The sequence below is a fragment of the Muscardinus avellanarius genome (assembly GCF_963383645.1).
Source record: "Muscardinus avellanarius genome assembly, chromosome: 6".
In the NCBI taxonomy this organism is placed as follows: domain Eukaryota; kingdom Metazoa; phylum Chordata; class Mammalia; order Rodentia; family Gliridae; genus Muscardinus; species Muscardinus avellanarius.
In genome coordinates, this window is record NC_137791.1 from 25,387,760 (window position 1) to 25,404,082 (window position 16,323).

At 43.7% G+C, this 16,323-nt stretch overlaps 2 protein-coding genes across 2 annotated transcripts in view; one reads left to right on the forward strand and one right to left on the reverse strand.

Annotated features, from left to right (window-relative positions):
- Positions 1-1,244: 1,244 nt before the first annotated feature.
- TLR2 (toll like receptor 2) lies at positions 1,245-3,599 on the forward strand (the record flags this gene model as incomplete). The annotated part of the gene is made up of 1 exon (XM_080697094.1): positions 1,245-3,599. One exon carries the CDS (start codon positions 1,245-1,247, stop codon positions 3,597-3,599), a length of 2,355 nt encoding a protein of 784 aa, XP_080553220.1.
- Positions 3,600-12,463: 8,864 nt separating this feature from the next.
- Positions 12,464-16,323, reverse strand: part of RNF175 (ring finger protein 175) — a gene marked incomplete at both ends in the record, with an annotated part of 49,487 nt that continues 45,627 nt past the window's right edge. Inside the window, 2 exons of the mRNA XM_080697995.1 lie at positions 12,464-12,584; positions 15,953-16,054. Of these exons, the coding sequence (XP_080554121.1) occupies positions 12,464-12,584; positions 15,953-16,054 (223 nt within the window). The remainder of the gene's footprint in view (positions 12,585-15,952; positions 16,055-16,323) is intronic.

The following is a 16,323-nucleotide window of genomic DNA, read 5'->3' on the forward strand; positions in this document are numbered from 1 at the left end:
TTTCAACTGTTTCCTCCTTCAGTTGCCCCTTCCCTTCTTTACTTCCCCAAGCCACCTTCAACTACTATATAGGTATTTCTCTGCTTTAGTGTGTGTGTGTGTGTGTGTGTGTGTGTGTGTGTGTGTGTGTGTGTGTGTCTGTCTATCCGTATTGAACCCAGGGGCATTCTACTTCTGAGCCATACAACCCTCCCAGCCCTATTTTATTTTTTACTTTGAAACACGATCTCTCTAAACTGTGGAGAGCCTTGCTGAGTTGCTGAGTTTGGTCACAAACCTTTGATCCTCCTGTCTCAGCCTCCCTAATACTGGAATCGTAAGCATGTGCCACAATGCCTGGCTTCTGCCTTAAGTTCCTTATGTTTCTTATTTTTTTTCTCTAGCTTCTACATATTATATTAAACATGAAACCCTTGATTCTCGAAGACTGATGGATATCACTTAGCAGAATATTCTCTTTTATTTTCTTGCAAATGGAATAAATTTTCTTCTTTTGAATGGCCGAGTAGAATTCCATTGTGTACACATATCACAGTTTCTTTATCCATTCATTTATTGATGAAGACCGATCTTGGTTTCATAATTTGGCTCTTTTGAATTGTGCTGCTATAACCATGGATATACATGTATCCCTCTAGTATTTTAAAAGATACTGAGAAGTTGCATAGCTGGATCATATGGTGATTCTATTCCTAGTATTTCAAGGAATTGTCAAACTTATTTACAATCCCACCAATAGTGTATAAGAGTCCCTACTTCCTCACATCCCTGTCAACATTTATTATTGTTTACATTCTTGATGATTGCCATTTTAACTGGAGTAGGATGGAATCTTAGTGTAGTTTTGATTTGCCATTTTCTAGAGGATTTCATTTTTTTTTTTTTTAGTGTTACTGGGGGTGGAACCCAGGGGCTTTTCTACCTCCAGGCTATACTCCCAGACCTATTTTAATCTTTATTTGGAAACAGGGTCTCACTAAGTTGCTGAGAGCCTCACTAAGTAGCTGAGGCTGGTTTTGAACCTGCGCGATCCTCCTGTCTCAGCCTCCCAAGCGCGGGGATTACAAGCGTGCGTCACCACACTCAGTGGGAATTCATTATTTTATCCTCACTCATATGTTATATTTTTTCTCTCTTTGATTTTGTGTGTATGTATGTTATGCTTAATATAACATAGCTCAATAATCAGAAGTACGATGCCACTCATTTGAATCCCCTCTACTTGTAGGTTGGACCACGGGACAATGCCACGTGCTTTGTGGACAGTGTGGGCCTTGGGGGCTGTGATCAGCCTTTCCAAGGAAGGGTCCCTCAGTCAAGCTTCTCTGTCTTGTGACCCCTCTGGTGTCTGCGATGGCCACTCCAAATCTCTCACCTCCATCCCTGCAGGGCTCACAGCAGCTGTGAAGAGCCTGGACCTGTCCAGCAATAAGATCACCTTCGTTGGCCACGGTGACCTGCAGGAGTGTGTGAACCTCGAGACGCTGATGCTGAGGTCCAATGGAATTAGCATGATAGAGGAAGATGCCTTTTCCTCCCTGAGCTGTCTCGAGCATTTGGACTTATCCAATAACCACATATCTAATTTATCATCCTCCTGGTTCAGGCCTCTTTCCTCCTTGAAATCCTTAAACTTATTGGGAAATCCTTACAGAACTCTTGGGGAAACACCTCTCTTTTCTCACCTCACAAATTTGCAAGTCCTGAGGGTAGGAAATCCTTTAACCTTCAATGGGGTTCAGAGAATAGATTTTGCTGGACTCACCTTTCTTGAGGAACTTGAGATTGATGCATCAAATCTCCAGAGTTACGAGTCCCACAGTTTGAAGTCAGTTCAGAACATCAGCCATCTGATCCTTCATATGAGGCAGCCTATTTTACTGCTGGAGATTTTCGTTGATGTTTTAAGTTCTGTGGAATATTTGGAACTCAGAGATACTAATTTGAACACATTCCACTTTTCAGAGCTATCCATCGGGGAAATGACTCCATCGATTCAAAAGTTTACATTTAGAAGCATAGACATCACCGATGAAAGTTTTAACGAGGTTGTGAGGCTGATGAGTTATGCCTCTGAATTGTTAGAGGTAGAGTTTGATGGCTGTACGCTTAATGGGGTTGGCAATTTCCAGGCATCTCAGCTATACAAAATTAAAATCCCAGGTAAGCTGGAAACACTAGCAATACGGAGGTTGCGTATTCCAAAGTTCTACTTATTTTATGACTTGAGCACTGTGTATTCACTGATGGAAAAAGTTAAAAGAATCACGGTAGAAAACAGTAAGGTTTTTCTGGTTCCTTGCTCATTTTCGCAACATTTGAAATCATTAGAATACTTGGACCTCAGTGAAAATTTGATGGTTGAGGAGTACCTGAAAAACTCAGCCTGTGAAGATGGCTGGCCCGCCCTACGAACCTTAATTTTAAGGCAGAATCATCTGACGTCATTGGAAAGAACTGGAGAAGTTTTGCTGACTCTGAAAAACCTGACAGACCTTGACATCAGTAAGAATGGTTTTCACTCCATGCCCGACGCTTGTCGGTGGCCAGAGAAGATGAAATATTTGAACTTATCCAGCTCACGGATAAAGAGTGTAACCAGCTGCATTCCCCAGACACTGGAAATTTTAGATGTCAGCAACAACAATCTCAATGCGTTTACTCTGAAGTTACCTCAACTCAGGGAACTGCATATTTCTGGAAATAAGCTGATGGTCCTCCCAGACGCCTCCTTCCTACCCACGTTGTCGGTCCTGAAAATCAGCCGGAATGCCATCAGCACGTTCTCTAAGGAGCAGCTTCAGTCCTATGGCCATCTGGAGACTCTGGAAGCGGGTGGCAACAACTTCATCTGCTCCTGCGAGCTCCTGTCCTTCGCGCAGGGGCAGCCGGCGCTGGCCGCGGTCCTGGTGGACTGGCCGCAGGCCTACCTGTGCGACTCGCCCGCGCACACGCGGGGCCAGCGGGTGCAGGACGCGCGGCTCTCGGCCGCCGAGTGCCACCGCGCGGCCCTGGTGTCCGGCGTGTGCTGCGCGCTCTCCCTGCTGGCCCTGCTCACCGTGGGCCTGTGCCGCCGCTTCCACGGGCTGTGGTACCTGCAGATGACGTGGGCCTGGCTGCGGGCCAAAAGGAAGCCCAGGAAGGCCCCGCGCGGGGACGTCTGCTACGACGCCTTCGTCTCCTACAGCGAGCAGGACTCCGCCTGGGTGGAGAACCTGCTGGTGCAGGAGCTGGAGGACCTCCACCCGCCCTTCAGGCTGTGCCTGCACAAGCGCGACTTCGTCCCCGGCAAGTGGATCATCGACAACATCATCGACTCCATCGAGAGGAGCCGCAAGACCGTCTTCGTGCTGTCCGAGAACTTCGTGCGGAGCGAGTGGTGCAAGTACGAGCTGGACTTCTCCCACTTCCGACTCTTCGACGAGAACGACGACTCGGCCATTCTGATTCTGCTGGAGCCCATCGAGAAGAAGGCCGTCCCCCAGCGCTTCTGCCGGCTGCGCAAGATCATGAACACCAAGACCTACCTGGAGTGGCCCGAGGACCCAGCGCGGCAGCAAGCGTTTTGGGCAAACTTGAGAACCGCAATAAAATCCTAGGACCCTCTAGTAGAGGCCAGTCTTGGCCTCGTTGTGGTCTTTAGACTGATGGTTGTAACTAAATCCATTCAGATGTGATTATATAAAAACCACAAGAATAAACTGTCATCGGAGGACTTGCTTACTAAAACTGCCTGCTGAGGGGTTAGGCCGGTGCTGGAGCCAGTGAGGCCGGCATCGCAGCCTGCCGTGAGGCATGGCCGGTGCTGGGACCTCCAAGGCCAGTATCGGAGCCGGCGGAGGGGTTAGGCCGGTGCTGGGGCCAGCGAGGCCGGCACTGGAGCCTGCCATGAGGCAAGGCCGGTACTGGGGCCTCCGAGGCCAGGATAAGAGCCTGTCGAGGGGTTAGGCCGGTGCTGGGGCCAGCAAGGCCGGCATCGGAGCCTGCCGTGAGGCTAGGCCGGTGCTGGGGCCTCCGAGGCCGGGATTGGAATCCTGCCAAGGGGTTAGGCCGGTGCAGGGGCCAATGGCCAGTATCGGAGCCTGGCGTGAGGCAAGTTCACTCCTGAAGCCTCCAAGGCCGGGACCAAAGCCAGCTTAGGGGTTAGACCTGTGCAGGGGCCAGCGAGACCAGAACTGGGGCCTCCCATGTGGCAAGGCCGCTGCTTGAGCCAGCGAGGTCTGGATCAGTCCACAGAGTAGCCAGGCCACTACTGGGACCATCAAGAGTGGGATCGGTACTTGCAACGCAGCATGCACAGAGAAATATCGCAGAAAATATAAATCAGACGCTTCTCTTAATCAGCAATAACTAGGAGGAAAAGGGCAACAGGAAGAGGTTGAGCTATAGAAAGGGCCCTATAGTGAAGCAACTAATGTGACCAATCAGAGGGTATGTAATACTGGAGGACGGAGCCTCTTTAAAACGCAGGAGGTACATAAACAAATGTATCAAAGTAAATCACCAAAGAAGCGTGGGATGGAGGGAGGGGGAGGGAATGGGATGGGGGCTGGAGGAGGGCTAATTGGATGATGTGTGCTTGTATATCCTCTCAAGTCTTGTACTCCAATGTGATTGATATATGACTACAATGCACCAATTTAAAAAATAAATTAATAAAAAAAAACCTGCAATTTTGGGGGATGGGGGTTACTGGGGATTAAACCCAGGGGAATGCTCCCTCTGGACTATACCCCAGACCTACTTTATCTTTTATTTTGAAACATAATCTTGCTAAGTGGCTGAGGCTGGCCTCAGATCTGCGATCCTCCTGTGTCAGCCTCCAAGTACTGGGATTACAGGCATGTACCACCCTGCCTGATTAAAAGTTGCAAATTTTATCTAGAGTGCTGTTTTATAAAAACTGTTACCAGATTAGAAAAAAAAGTTCTTGCTTTTTCTTTATTCTGTAAGATAACCACTGAGTTTGCTTTTCATCACTTTGACCAGAATGCCTGACAACAACTCAGAGGAGGAAAGATCTATTTCATTCAGTTTCAGCGATTCGGTTCATTGTGGGCTGGTTCCACGGTAGAAACATCATGGGAGAAGGGTGTGGTGGAGGAAGGTGGCTCAGCTCCTGGCAGTCAGAAAACAGAAAGAGGAAGGAAACAGTGGCCTCAAGGGTCTGCTCCTACTCCCCAAACCCCACCCCACCTGCCTAAACGCCCAGCAGCACATCCAAACTATTACCGTGTCAAATGGATTGATCCACTGATGAGGTTATCACTCCCACAGTCCAGTCTTTTCACCTCTGAACACTGCTACATGGCCTAACACATGAGGGCTTGGGGACACTTCCACCAGATAATAACACAGGTGGACTGACGATTTCAAAGGGTAGTGTCAAGTTGGTCACGGGCTGGAAGAGCATCCTCCCCTCCACTCACCTGCTGGCTCTGTGCAGCAGGAGCAGCCAGGTAGAATATTTGAGGGCACTCAGCCAAACGTGTTGCTCTTCCTAGCAAAAGGGCCATGTGTCCCCAATAAGCTTTTTAGTATACTAAACACCGAGTGAGTATATATTCCTTGTGAACTGAGTATTTACTTTTTGGGTATTTACTAGATCTCTCCAGCTATAATTATTTGAAAGAATTTATGTAACGCAAGATGCAGTAAATTATGTCTTGCAATGAAAACCAAACTATTCAGATAAGAAAAATAATTTAGATGCTGATCAAACTCTACTTGTCAATTTATAATTAGAGTCTAGTGACTTGAATTTCAACCACCTGTCAACTTACGATTAGAGTCTAGTGACTCCCGGCTCTTTGTCCCCTTGCATACATCACATTACTTTTTTCCTCTTCCAAAGTCTTGTTTCTAAGCTGGGTGTGGTAGTGCACACCTGTAATGCTAGTATTTGGGAGGCTGAAACAGAAGGATTCCAGATTTGAAGCTGACCTCAGCAATTTAGGGAAACCCTATTTCAGTATTAAAACAATTTTAAGGGCTGAGCATTTTTTTTTAAAAATGCTCCCAGTTCAATTCCCAGTGGCACCACAAGAAAAAAAAAAGTCTTGTTTCTAATTTGGAAGAAAGCTTTCCTTTTTTGTTTTCCTCTAAAAAAAATTTTTTTTTTCAGTACTGGAGATGGAACCCAGGTGCGTTCTACCTCTGAGTTACACCCCCAGCCCTATTATTTATTATTTATTTATTCTTTATTTTTTTTAATCACTAGGTAGCTGAGGCTGGCTGCAAATTGCAATCCTTCTGTCTCAGCCTCCCAAATGCTGGGATTTCAAGCATGTGCCACCACGCCCTACCTGAAAAAAAATATTTTTAAAGCACATGTGACGTGTAATCCCAGTACTTGGGAGGCTGAGACAGGAGAATCAAAGGTTCACAGCCAGCCTCAGCTACTTAGTGAGGCCCTCTGCAACTTAGTGAGACCCTGTTTCGTAATAAAGAATAAAAAATAGGGCTGGGTATTTCCCAAAGTTTTGCTATCCATTCATCTGTTGATGGAGGCGTGGGTTGGTTCCATATTTTGGCTATTACGAATTGTGCTGCTATGAACCTAGGTATGCATATGTTGCTGTATTTCTCTGAATTCAACCCCTTTGGAAAGATACCCAGGAGTGGTATAGCTGGATCATATGGTGGATCTATTCCCACCTTTCTTAGGAATCTCCACACAGATCTCCATAGTGGCTGAACTAGTTTGCATTCCCACCAACAGTGTAAAAGAGTTCCTCTTTCTCCACATCCTCACCAGCATTTGTTGTTGTTTGATTTCTTTATGCTTGCCACTCTGACTGGGGTTTGATGGAATCTCAGTGTAGTTTTGATTTGCATCTCCCTGATGATCAGTGATGTAGAGCATCTTTTCATGTGTCTATTGGCGCTTTGTATCTCTCCTTTTGTGAAGTGTCTATTCAGTTCATTTGCCCATTTCTTGATTGGGTTGTTTGCTTTGCTAGTGTAGAGTCTTTTGAGCTCTTTGTATATTCTGGATATTAGTCCCCTATCAGAATGGTGGTTGGTAAAGATCTTTTCCCATTCTATAGGCTTCCTCTTTAGGTTATTGATAGTTTCCTTTGATGAGAAGAAACTTTTTAGTTTGATGCTATCCCACTTGTTAATTCTTGCTTTAATTTCCTGAGCTTTGAAAGTTTTGTTGAGAAAGTTACTGCCTGTGCCAATATGTTGTAGTGTTGAACCTATGCTCTCCTCTACTAACTTCACAGTCTCAGGTCTAATTTCTAAGTCTTTGATCCATCTTGAGTTGATTCCTGTGCATGGTGAGATATAGGGGTTTAGATTCATCTTTTTTAAAAATGGTTAGCTAGTTCTCCCAGCACCATTTGTACACACAATGGAATTCTATTCAGCCATAAAGAAGAACAAAATCATATCATTTGCAAGAAGATGGAAAGCCCTGGAGAACATTATGTTAAGTGAGATCAGCCAAGCACAGAAGGAGAAGGTACATATGTTTCCTCTAATATGCCCAAACTAGGAAACACAGAGGATACCATTGGGACTCCAGATAATGGAGGGGAAATATCAGCAAAGTTTGAATGGAAAGATAGGAGAGGGGGAAGGCTGATTTTGATTAATGAGGGTCTGCATCTGAATATGTGTAAAATTATGTATATGACATGGTTAACCTGGACAACCATTGGGGGGAGGGGGGAAGGGAAAGTGGGGGTGGGGGGAGAGGGCACCAAATATAGTTTAAATGTATACCATTTATGTTCAATAAAAAGTTGTTTAAAAATAAATAAATAAATAAAATGCAAAAAAAAATAGGGCTGGGGGTGAGGCTGTGAGGTAGAATGCCCCTGGGTTCAAACCCCAGTACCACCACCATAAAAAATAAAAGAGCAGCACATGGGAAATATATACATCCCTAGAGAACTATATAACTAGAAGTTCCTCGTCATGACTCAGGAATAATTTGATACAGAATGATTTGAAGACAGATACTACTACCATATGTTAATTTTATAGTGAAGACTTAATGCGTTAATTTTTTTTTTTATTTTTGGCAGTACTGGAGATTGAACCCAGGGGCATTCTACTTTGAGCTACACCATTAGCCCTATTTTTTTTTTTTTTTTTTTTTTTGGTGGTGGTACTGGGGTTCCTGGAAGCCCTTCTATCTCCGGGCTACACTCCCAGACCTATTTTTACATTTTTTATTTGGAAACAGGGTCTCCTAAGCCAGCACGTGCGGCTGGCTTCGAACCAGCGCGATCCTCCTGTCTCTGCCTCCCAAGTGTGGGGATTACAAGCGTGCACCACCATGCCCGGCTAGCCCTATTTTTTAATCTTTTATTTTGAAACAGGGTCTCACTAAGTTGCAAAGGGCCTCGCTAGGTAACTGAGGCTGGCTGCGAACATGCGATCCTCCTGTCTTAGCCTCCCAAGTACTGGGATTACAAGTGTGCGCCACCACGCCTGGCTAATGCATTAAATTTTGATGAAAATTCTTTGCTAAGAGCTCTTCACTTGGTGCAACTTTCTTCACTGCTGGGAACCACGTGTGAAAGGGAGCGAACCTCTTTTGACTCTTACTCAATTCTCAAGCAGAACTAGGTGTATGTGGTTAACTGGGTTCCAGAATCAGAAAGATCCGGATTAGTATATGCATCATCCTGGGCAAGTCGCTTGGCCGGACCCAAATTGTTTTCCTTTCCTTAAAATGGGGACGGTGACCTCTACCTGCTAGGGTAGTGGATTATGACATGCAGCAACGTCGGTAATTCACCTAGCACAGGCTCCTTGGTCACACATGCCCTCTGGAGGGTGAGGAGGGCCAGGGGTCCAGGCCGATGAGAGTGGGAACCATGGGTGCATGTGCAGAGTGGCAGGGATGCCTGAAATAGGTGTTTGTTGCTATTCTTTTAGAGGAAGTGATTCATTTCCTCCTGTAATATGGCTTGTGAGTTGATTTTTTTTTTTGTTATGGTTACTAGCGAGGATATAAGGAATCCTGATGATCACAGAAAAATACCCTAAAGAAATAAAATTCAGAAATGTTTAATGGGGTTTGGGAGACTTGCATAGTGCTTCTGTCCTGTGCAGGAGGACAACAACCAGGAGTGTGTTGTGGAGGAAACATAAGCAGCCTAAGGGAAATTCAGAACAAGGAACCTTGACGAGATGCCACAGAAACCAAGGCAGCGATGATCTTTCTGCTTTAGTTCCCCACTTCCCATGTTGTCATGAGAATGAGGTAGGTTTAACATTGGACTTAATCTATATGTCCAGTAGACTCAGCATTGGCTCAATCTGTACAACTTCAAAAACTTAAACAATACAAATAGCTTCATAGTTTATTGATATGCTTAATATTACTGTAAAAATAATCTTTATTTTTTATCACTGTACTTAATGTCAGACATGTTCATGTAGAAATTTTAGAAAAGTGCTAATGATATATAAGAAAAAATAAGGCACGGTAATGCATGCCTGTAATCCCAGTTCATAGGAGGCTGAGACAGGAAGATTGCGGATTTGAGGCCAGCTTTAGCAACTTAGCAAGCCACTCAGCAACTTAGTGGGACCCTGTTTAAAAATAAAAATGAAGCATAGGGCTGGGGGTGTAGCTCAGTAGGACATTCCTAAATTCAATCCCCAGTAAAAGACATACACACACACACACACCCCACATACTGGCTCTCATTCTGTCATCTCAGGATAACTTCATAGTATGTGGCACTTCAATATTTTTTCAATGTAGAGGTGCACACTACTTTGCAAAGTTGATATTATATTGTAAATATTTAAAAATTATAAAGAAAATGGCAGCTTCACTTTTTCTGAGATTGTTTAATGATTACTGTAATGTAGATTTTAAATGTCCCCTGAAGGCTCTGGGATTAATGACTTGGTATTCAGCATTATTGGAGGTGTTATTGGTCATGGCGTTATTGAGAGGTAGTGGAACCTTGAGGAGATGGAGCCTGGAGGGGAGGAAGTTTGGTCATTGGGGTGTGTCCTTGAAGAGGATCTCAGGACCCCAGCCTATCCTCTTTCTTTCACTTCTTGGCAACTTTCCCTACTGTGAACTCTCTGACATGATGTTCTATGTTGCCACAGGCTCACAATTACAAGGCCACAAACCAGGACCTAAAATCTCCCAAACTGTGAACCAGAATAAACCTTTCTTCTTTTTAAGTTGGCCACTTCAGGTATTTGTTACAGTAATGGAAAGCCAACACTGTGACTATCTGACATTTCCGAACTATTGAGGGCCAATTTAAATCCATGCAGGTAAATACCATCTTACCTGCCCAGAGTTTTAGGGTTCCAGAAGCTATCCAAAGGCTATCCATAAAAGTAAGTAGCAACTAGATCAGAGATCTGTGTAAGGGTTCCTTTATATTAATGAAAGAAAAACTAATTTTTAGTTAGTGCTTCATCCAAATGTGAGTTCTTTTATTTGTTAATGGACTGTTGTCTCAAGAAACTTGTTTATTAACCCTTGAGTTAGTACCTAATAAATATTGAATTACTGACATATTTGACAAGTATAATTAAATCTACACACTAGAATTAAGTCTTCTAGAAACCTGGATGGTGAATCAATTGTAATAAAAAAACACTGGGTAGTTTGAAGAAGGAAATTACCAACAGATAGAAATCTTAGTAGGAGTTATTATTATGATAAAACTTTGAATAACATTAGGCACACTGCCAATATTTGGACAAGAAAAATACAATTGTTATTTTTCTTTCTACTTCACACACATGTAATAGGCCCAAGAATTACAGAGTAGATGCATAGTGTTCTGTATACAGTATTGGCTGTTCATCCAATAACCAGTAATTTTACAACAAATTAATTTTGAGAGTGCGACATATCATTTGGGTTAATTCTTTCCAACTCGTTTTCCTTACTCAGCTAGTTTTGTTTCCTCCTGCCATATTAACTTATTCTTTCAGCAGATATTTCCAAGTGCTTGCTATGTGTCAGGTGCTGCTCTAAGGGCTGAGGAACAAAACAGGTGCAATGCCTTGCCTTCATGGCATGGAAAGCAAGTAATGACGGTGTGATATGATGACTTCGGGTATGGGTAAGTGTTATGAAGAAGCTAACAGCAGAGCTCCAAAGTGGAATGATGGTGCACATCTGTTACAGTTTGGATCTGGAATGTCCTCCAAAATGCCACATGCTGATGACGTGGTCCTCTGTGCAGCAACCTCCAGAGGTGTGTGACTTGGGAAAGTGATCGGATCATGAAGACTCTAATCTTATCAGTGGATTAGTACATTTGATGGATTAATAATCTGAATGGACTGCTGGGAAGAGGTAGAAACTGTAGGCAGCTAGGGCATGTTAAAAGAAGCAGGTCACAGGGTGCACCTCTGGGAACTGTCTTGTCTCTGTCCTCTCCCTCCCTCCCTCCCTCTTTATCATAAGCGGAGCAGCCTCCCTCTGCCACATCCTTCCGCCTTGATGTTTTGCCTGACAAGGAGCCCAAAGCAATGGAGCCAGCCCACTGTGGCCTGAAAACTCTGAAACTGTGAGCAAATCTTTTCTCCTCCAAGTGGCTTGTTTCAATTATTTTGGTGACGGCAACAAAAAGCTAACACAGTGTCTTCATGCGTTCAAGTGGGTGAGGAGACAAAATAAGAGAGTGGTTCTCCTTTAGCACAGCTCTTGGGTGGGTTCAGTGTATTTGGCAGCCCCAGAAATCCCGGCATAGCTGTGGCCCACTGAGTAAGTGCGGCATCTGGTACTAGAGCTGAAGGAGTCATCCTCTCTCTACAGAGAGCTTCATGGCTCAGAGCTGCCACGTGGCAACAAGAGCATAGAACAAAAGACAAACTCCTTAGACCATAGATTACTAAAAAAATTCTACCTATTTTGAGATGCTGAGCTGATGGGAAGGCATAAATTATACCCAAATATTGGATAGGGGAGATACTTTGCAAACTTTGAAAATACTTTACAGATGAGATCATTATCAGCAAAACTAAGGGTGGAGGTATACTGTCCATTGGTGGAGTGTAAGAAGCGTTTTGCAAGTGTGGGTCAGAAAACAATTCTAATGGGCTAGGCAGGGTGGTGTACACCTGTAATCTCAGTACTTGGGAGACTGATACAGGAGGATCTAGGTCAACCTCAGCAAGTTAGCCAGATCCTGTTTCAAAATAAAAAATAAAACAGGGCTGGGGGTGTAGCTTGGTGGTAGAAAGCCTCTGGGTCCAATTAATTCTCAGTACCACAAACACAAAAAAATTGTAACAGAAAAGATGTAAAAGAACACTTTATTTGTTTATTTCATTGTTGAGCTTTAAAAAATACTTCCCACAGAGATAAATTGCTTTAAATGTGACACCAAATTTTATTTAGTTTTCTGAATTCTTGGAATCATCTCTAATATTGAAGGCAATATCAGTATTAAGCTGATGGATTTGAATGTCTTCCAGTCATGCAATGCATTGCTTCTGGGCTAAGTCTGCAGCACTATTCGAGCCCTAGTGAATAGTTAATGCCTTGAACTATTCCTATTACCACGGGTTGCCAGGCCACCAAGTAACGAAGCCAATCCAAGATCTGTCCATACAAGAAATGTGTGCGCTCCCACCTAGACTGTAGTTAAGGAGGTTGTTCAATATGCAGTCAAGTAACAGAACTGTTCACAAATACCACCTGGAGATGTAATGGGCAATGCCACGACTGATTAGATCCTTTCTTTTTAATTCCATGTGCTCAGTTAAAAGCCCTTAACATGCCAGTCTCAAGCTGAGACCAGGAGGATCACTTTGTAAGTCAGGTTTCCTCTCTTCTCTTCTCCCCTGACCTTCCCCCTGCCCTGTACTAGGAATCGAACCCTGGGGTATTCTACCTCTGAGCTACACCTCAGCCCATTTTTATTTTTTTAATTAAAACAATTTTTTTTTGGTGGTGGTACTGGGGTTCCTGGAAGCCCTTCTACCTCTGGGCCACACTCCCAGACCTATATATTTTTTTTTATATTTTTGAAACAGGGTCTCTTACACCAGCGCAGCTGGCTTCCAACCTGCGCGATCCCCCTGTCTCCACCTCCCAAGCGCGGGGATTACAAGCGTGTGCCACCACGCCCGGCGCCCATTTTTATTTTGAAACAGGGTCTCGCTAGGTTACTGAAGTTCTCACTAAATTGCCAAGGCTAAACTCATGACCTCCTGTCTTAGTCTCCCAAGAGCTGGGATTACAGGTGAGCACCAGACAGCCCAGTGAGACACTAGCTCTTAAATTTTTTTTTAAGTGCTTCATATGATTTCTATAGCATTCTGGACATCATTTTTATTTATTCCACATTTAGTTTTTGAAAATAAATGGAAATTGTTTAATAAAATCCTGAACCATGAAACAAGGCTAAAAGGCAAGGATATATCTCAAACAAAAGAGGAAGATGGAAATTGCTATATAGGGAAACCAACAATAACAGAAGTTACTGTCAGTAAGCAAAAACTTAGCTTTGAGCTTTCCTGTTGCCACATCAGAGGGAACTTAGTGTATATTAAAAGAATAACGCCGGTTCATGAGATCCGATCTGCCTTATTCTGGTGTCTCTGATAAACGGTGCTGAGGGAACTTAATTGACATAATATCTGTGATAGCAATTTCACAACTAAAGGGCAGCTCTTTCACATGTAGCTTTCCCTTCTATTGAGTCTCAATCCAAAAGAGTACACGAGACAGTGACTTATTGTCTGCAGATAAAGAGGCAAAGCACTTGAATGTAGAAATGAGCTACCTTCTGTTACTTAAACTGTCATTTATGAACACATTATCACCAGCTTTGTAGTGAAGATTTAAGTCTTGTCGTTCTGTAAGTTAGTGACTGGCAGCTGTCCTGGACCGTGTTTCGCCTTTCGCCTGGAGTTGGGCTTGCGTGGCCCTGACTTCTGGACACAGGCCTGCACCTGCGCAGGAGCAGGCGGCTGCCCAGTTGTCTGTCTCCACAGCAGGCCCCCGAGACCCCAAGACCCTTGGACGCTGCCTCCTGCTTCGATGCCCTGCTCAGATGTCTCTCCTTGGTTTTCAGCACTTGGAGATGGGGCATGGATGTTGGGCCACCACTGAGCCCTACTTTAGGGTTGGTGAGAAGAGAGGAGGAAAGTTTAAGTGATGTTAGCACGCGCAGAAAGGCTGTGTCTTGTGAGAAGAGGCAGTACGTTCAGGCTGACGCCAATCACCCATGGGTTCTAACCCTCCATGGGTTCTAATCCTCGACCTCCCCCAAGCGAGACGATGTGTGTTTTGGGGATGATGAAGTGGAGAACTAAGTCCTTCAGGTTAGCCCTGGATGAGAGTTGTTGCCTTCTTGTTATCTTAACCCATTTGGCCCGTTGTCCCAGATGTGGAACACGTATACAAACTTCAGTATATTATTTAATATAGAATATAATTATATGACATATAATTATATAGTAATAAGAATCTAATTAATGTAATACTAATTAGTATATATAAGCTCTAGATTGTGTGATTTCCAAACTATTTTTAGTACACCTGTGTCAAATTCATTGAAATGTTCACAGAACTAAAAACATAGGATTTAATGATTTAATGATACTGGGGTTTATTCAGTTGGCTATCCCTGGTGTTGATAAAAATCCTAGTTGCTGTGATAAGGTGACCTAGTCTGATGGTCTTTGTTTCCTTCCAATATTATCATGACTAGGATTTAGCCTAAGAAGAGATGAGACATACTACAGAATTTAAAAACAAAAATCCAGGGTAGAGAGAAACCTACTCATTTCTGGAAATAATGAAATTTGGTACACCCTAAAATAACTTCTCGATACTCTAGTTCACATTTGGGGCTTTAAAATTTTCAATTCCAGCTGGACATGGTGGCATAAGCTTGTTATTCTAGTACTTGGGAGGCTGAGACAAGGAGAATCGCGGGTTCAAGTCCAGCCCCAGCAACTTAGAGTCTGTTTCAGAAATAATAAATAGCCGGGCGTGGTGGCGCACGCTTGTAATCCCCGCGTTTGGGAGGCGGAGACAGGAGGATGGCGCAGGTTCGAAGCCAGCTGTGCTGGCTTCAGAGACCCTGTTTCCAAATTTAAAAAGTATAAAAAATAGGTCTGGGAGTGTAGCCCAGAAGTAGAAGGGTTTCCAGGAATCCCAGTACCACCAAAATAAATAAATAAATAAATAAATAAATAAATAAATAAATAAAATAAATATAGGGAAAGGAAGACAGAAAGAAGAAATAAGGAAAGAAAGAAGCAAGCAAAGTAAGTAAGTAAGTAAGTTGGGCTGGGCATATAGCTTGAAGATAGAAGGCCCAACATTTTCCAGTACCAAAACTAAAAACAAACACCAAAACCTTTAAAAAATTCAGTTCCAATTTATCTATTGATCCACTCAGCCACCCACCTCGCAATCCAACCATTGATCCACCTATCTTGATTACTCTTCCATATATTTTACCTATCTTTTGCTTCCTCCCATTAAAATTCCACTAAATCCCTTGATGTGGAAACTATGAAACATAAAGAGTGGAGTGTTTGGGGCTTCCTAACCAGAATTTAATATAGGCACAGACAAGAAAAGAGACTGTAATTAAGGTTTTTGAAATAGGTTGATAGAGTCAGGTGTGGTGGTACACAGTTGTAATCCCAGTACTTGGGAGGCTGAGACAGGAGGATCTTGGTTCTCAGCCAGCTTCAGATACTTAGTGAGGCCTTCCACAACTTAGTGAGACCTTGTTTCAAAATAAAGAATAAAAATTAGAACTGGGAGTGTAGCTCAGAGGTCAAATGCCCCCAGGTCCCTAGTACCATAAGAGAGAGAGGGGGGGGGGAGGGGGAGGGGGAGGGGGAGAGAGAGAGAGAGATTGGTAGAGACAATAAAGTTTTTTGCTCTACCTATATAAAAACAATGACAGTTTAGAATGGAGAACACATCCCTAGAGAACTTTAAGATAGCATTTTGTAGCACCTTTGAAAAGGATACGGATTACTGATCATCCTCTTCAAGTCAACCTTCTCTTTGCAGTAAGGACAAGTCTGCTTTTTACCAACAATACACCAACCTCGGATGCAGAATTCGTGAAAGCTGAAGCATCTTGTTAGGGAAGCTTCTAGAAATTCGAGGGCAATATCTAGTTCATGGTGGCACAGAAATGACCCTGTCTTGGAGGCCGCAAGTGGGGGCGCGGAGAGCTGTCAGTCATGGCTTGATTGTGCACATGGCTTCTCTAGGGACATTCTGTAGAACAACAGGACAACCAAGGACAGCGACCTTGGAGTGGGAGCCGCAATGACTTTCTGACCCAGAGGAACTTACTGATCTCCTTGGCCTTGCTGTTCTTACCTCACGTGATT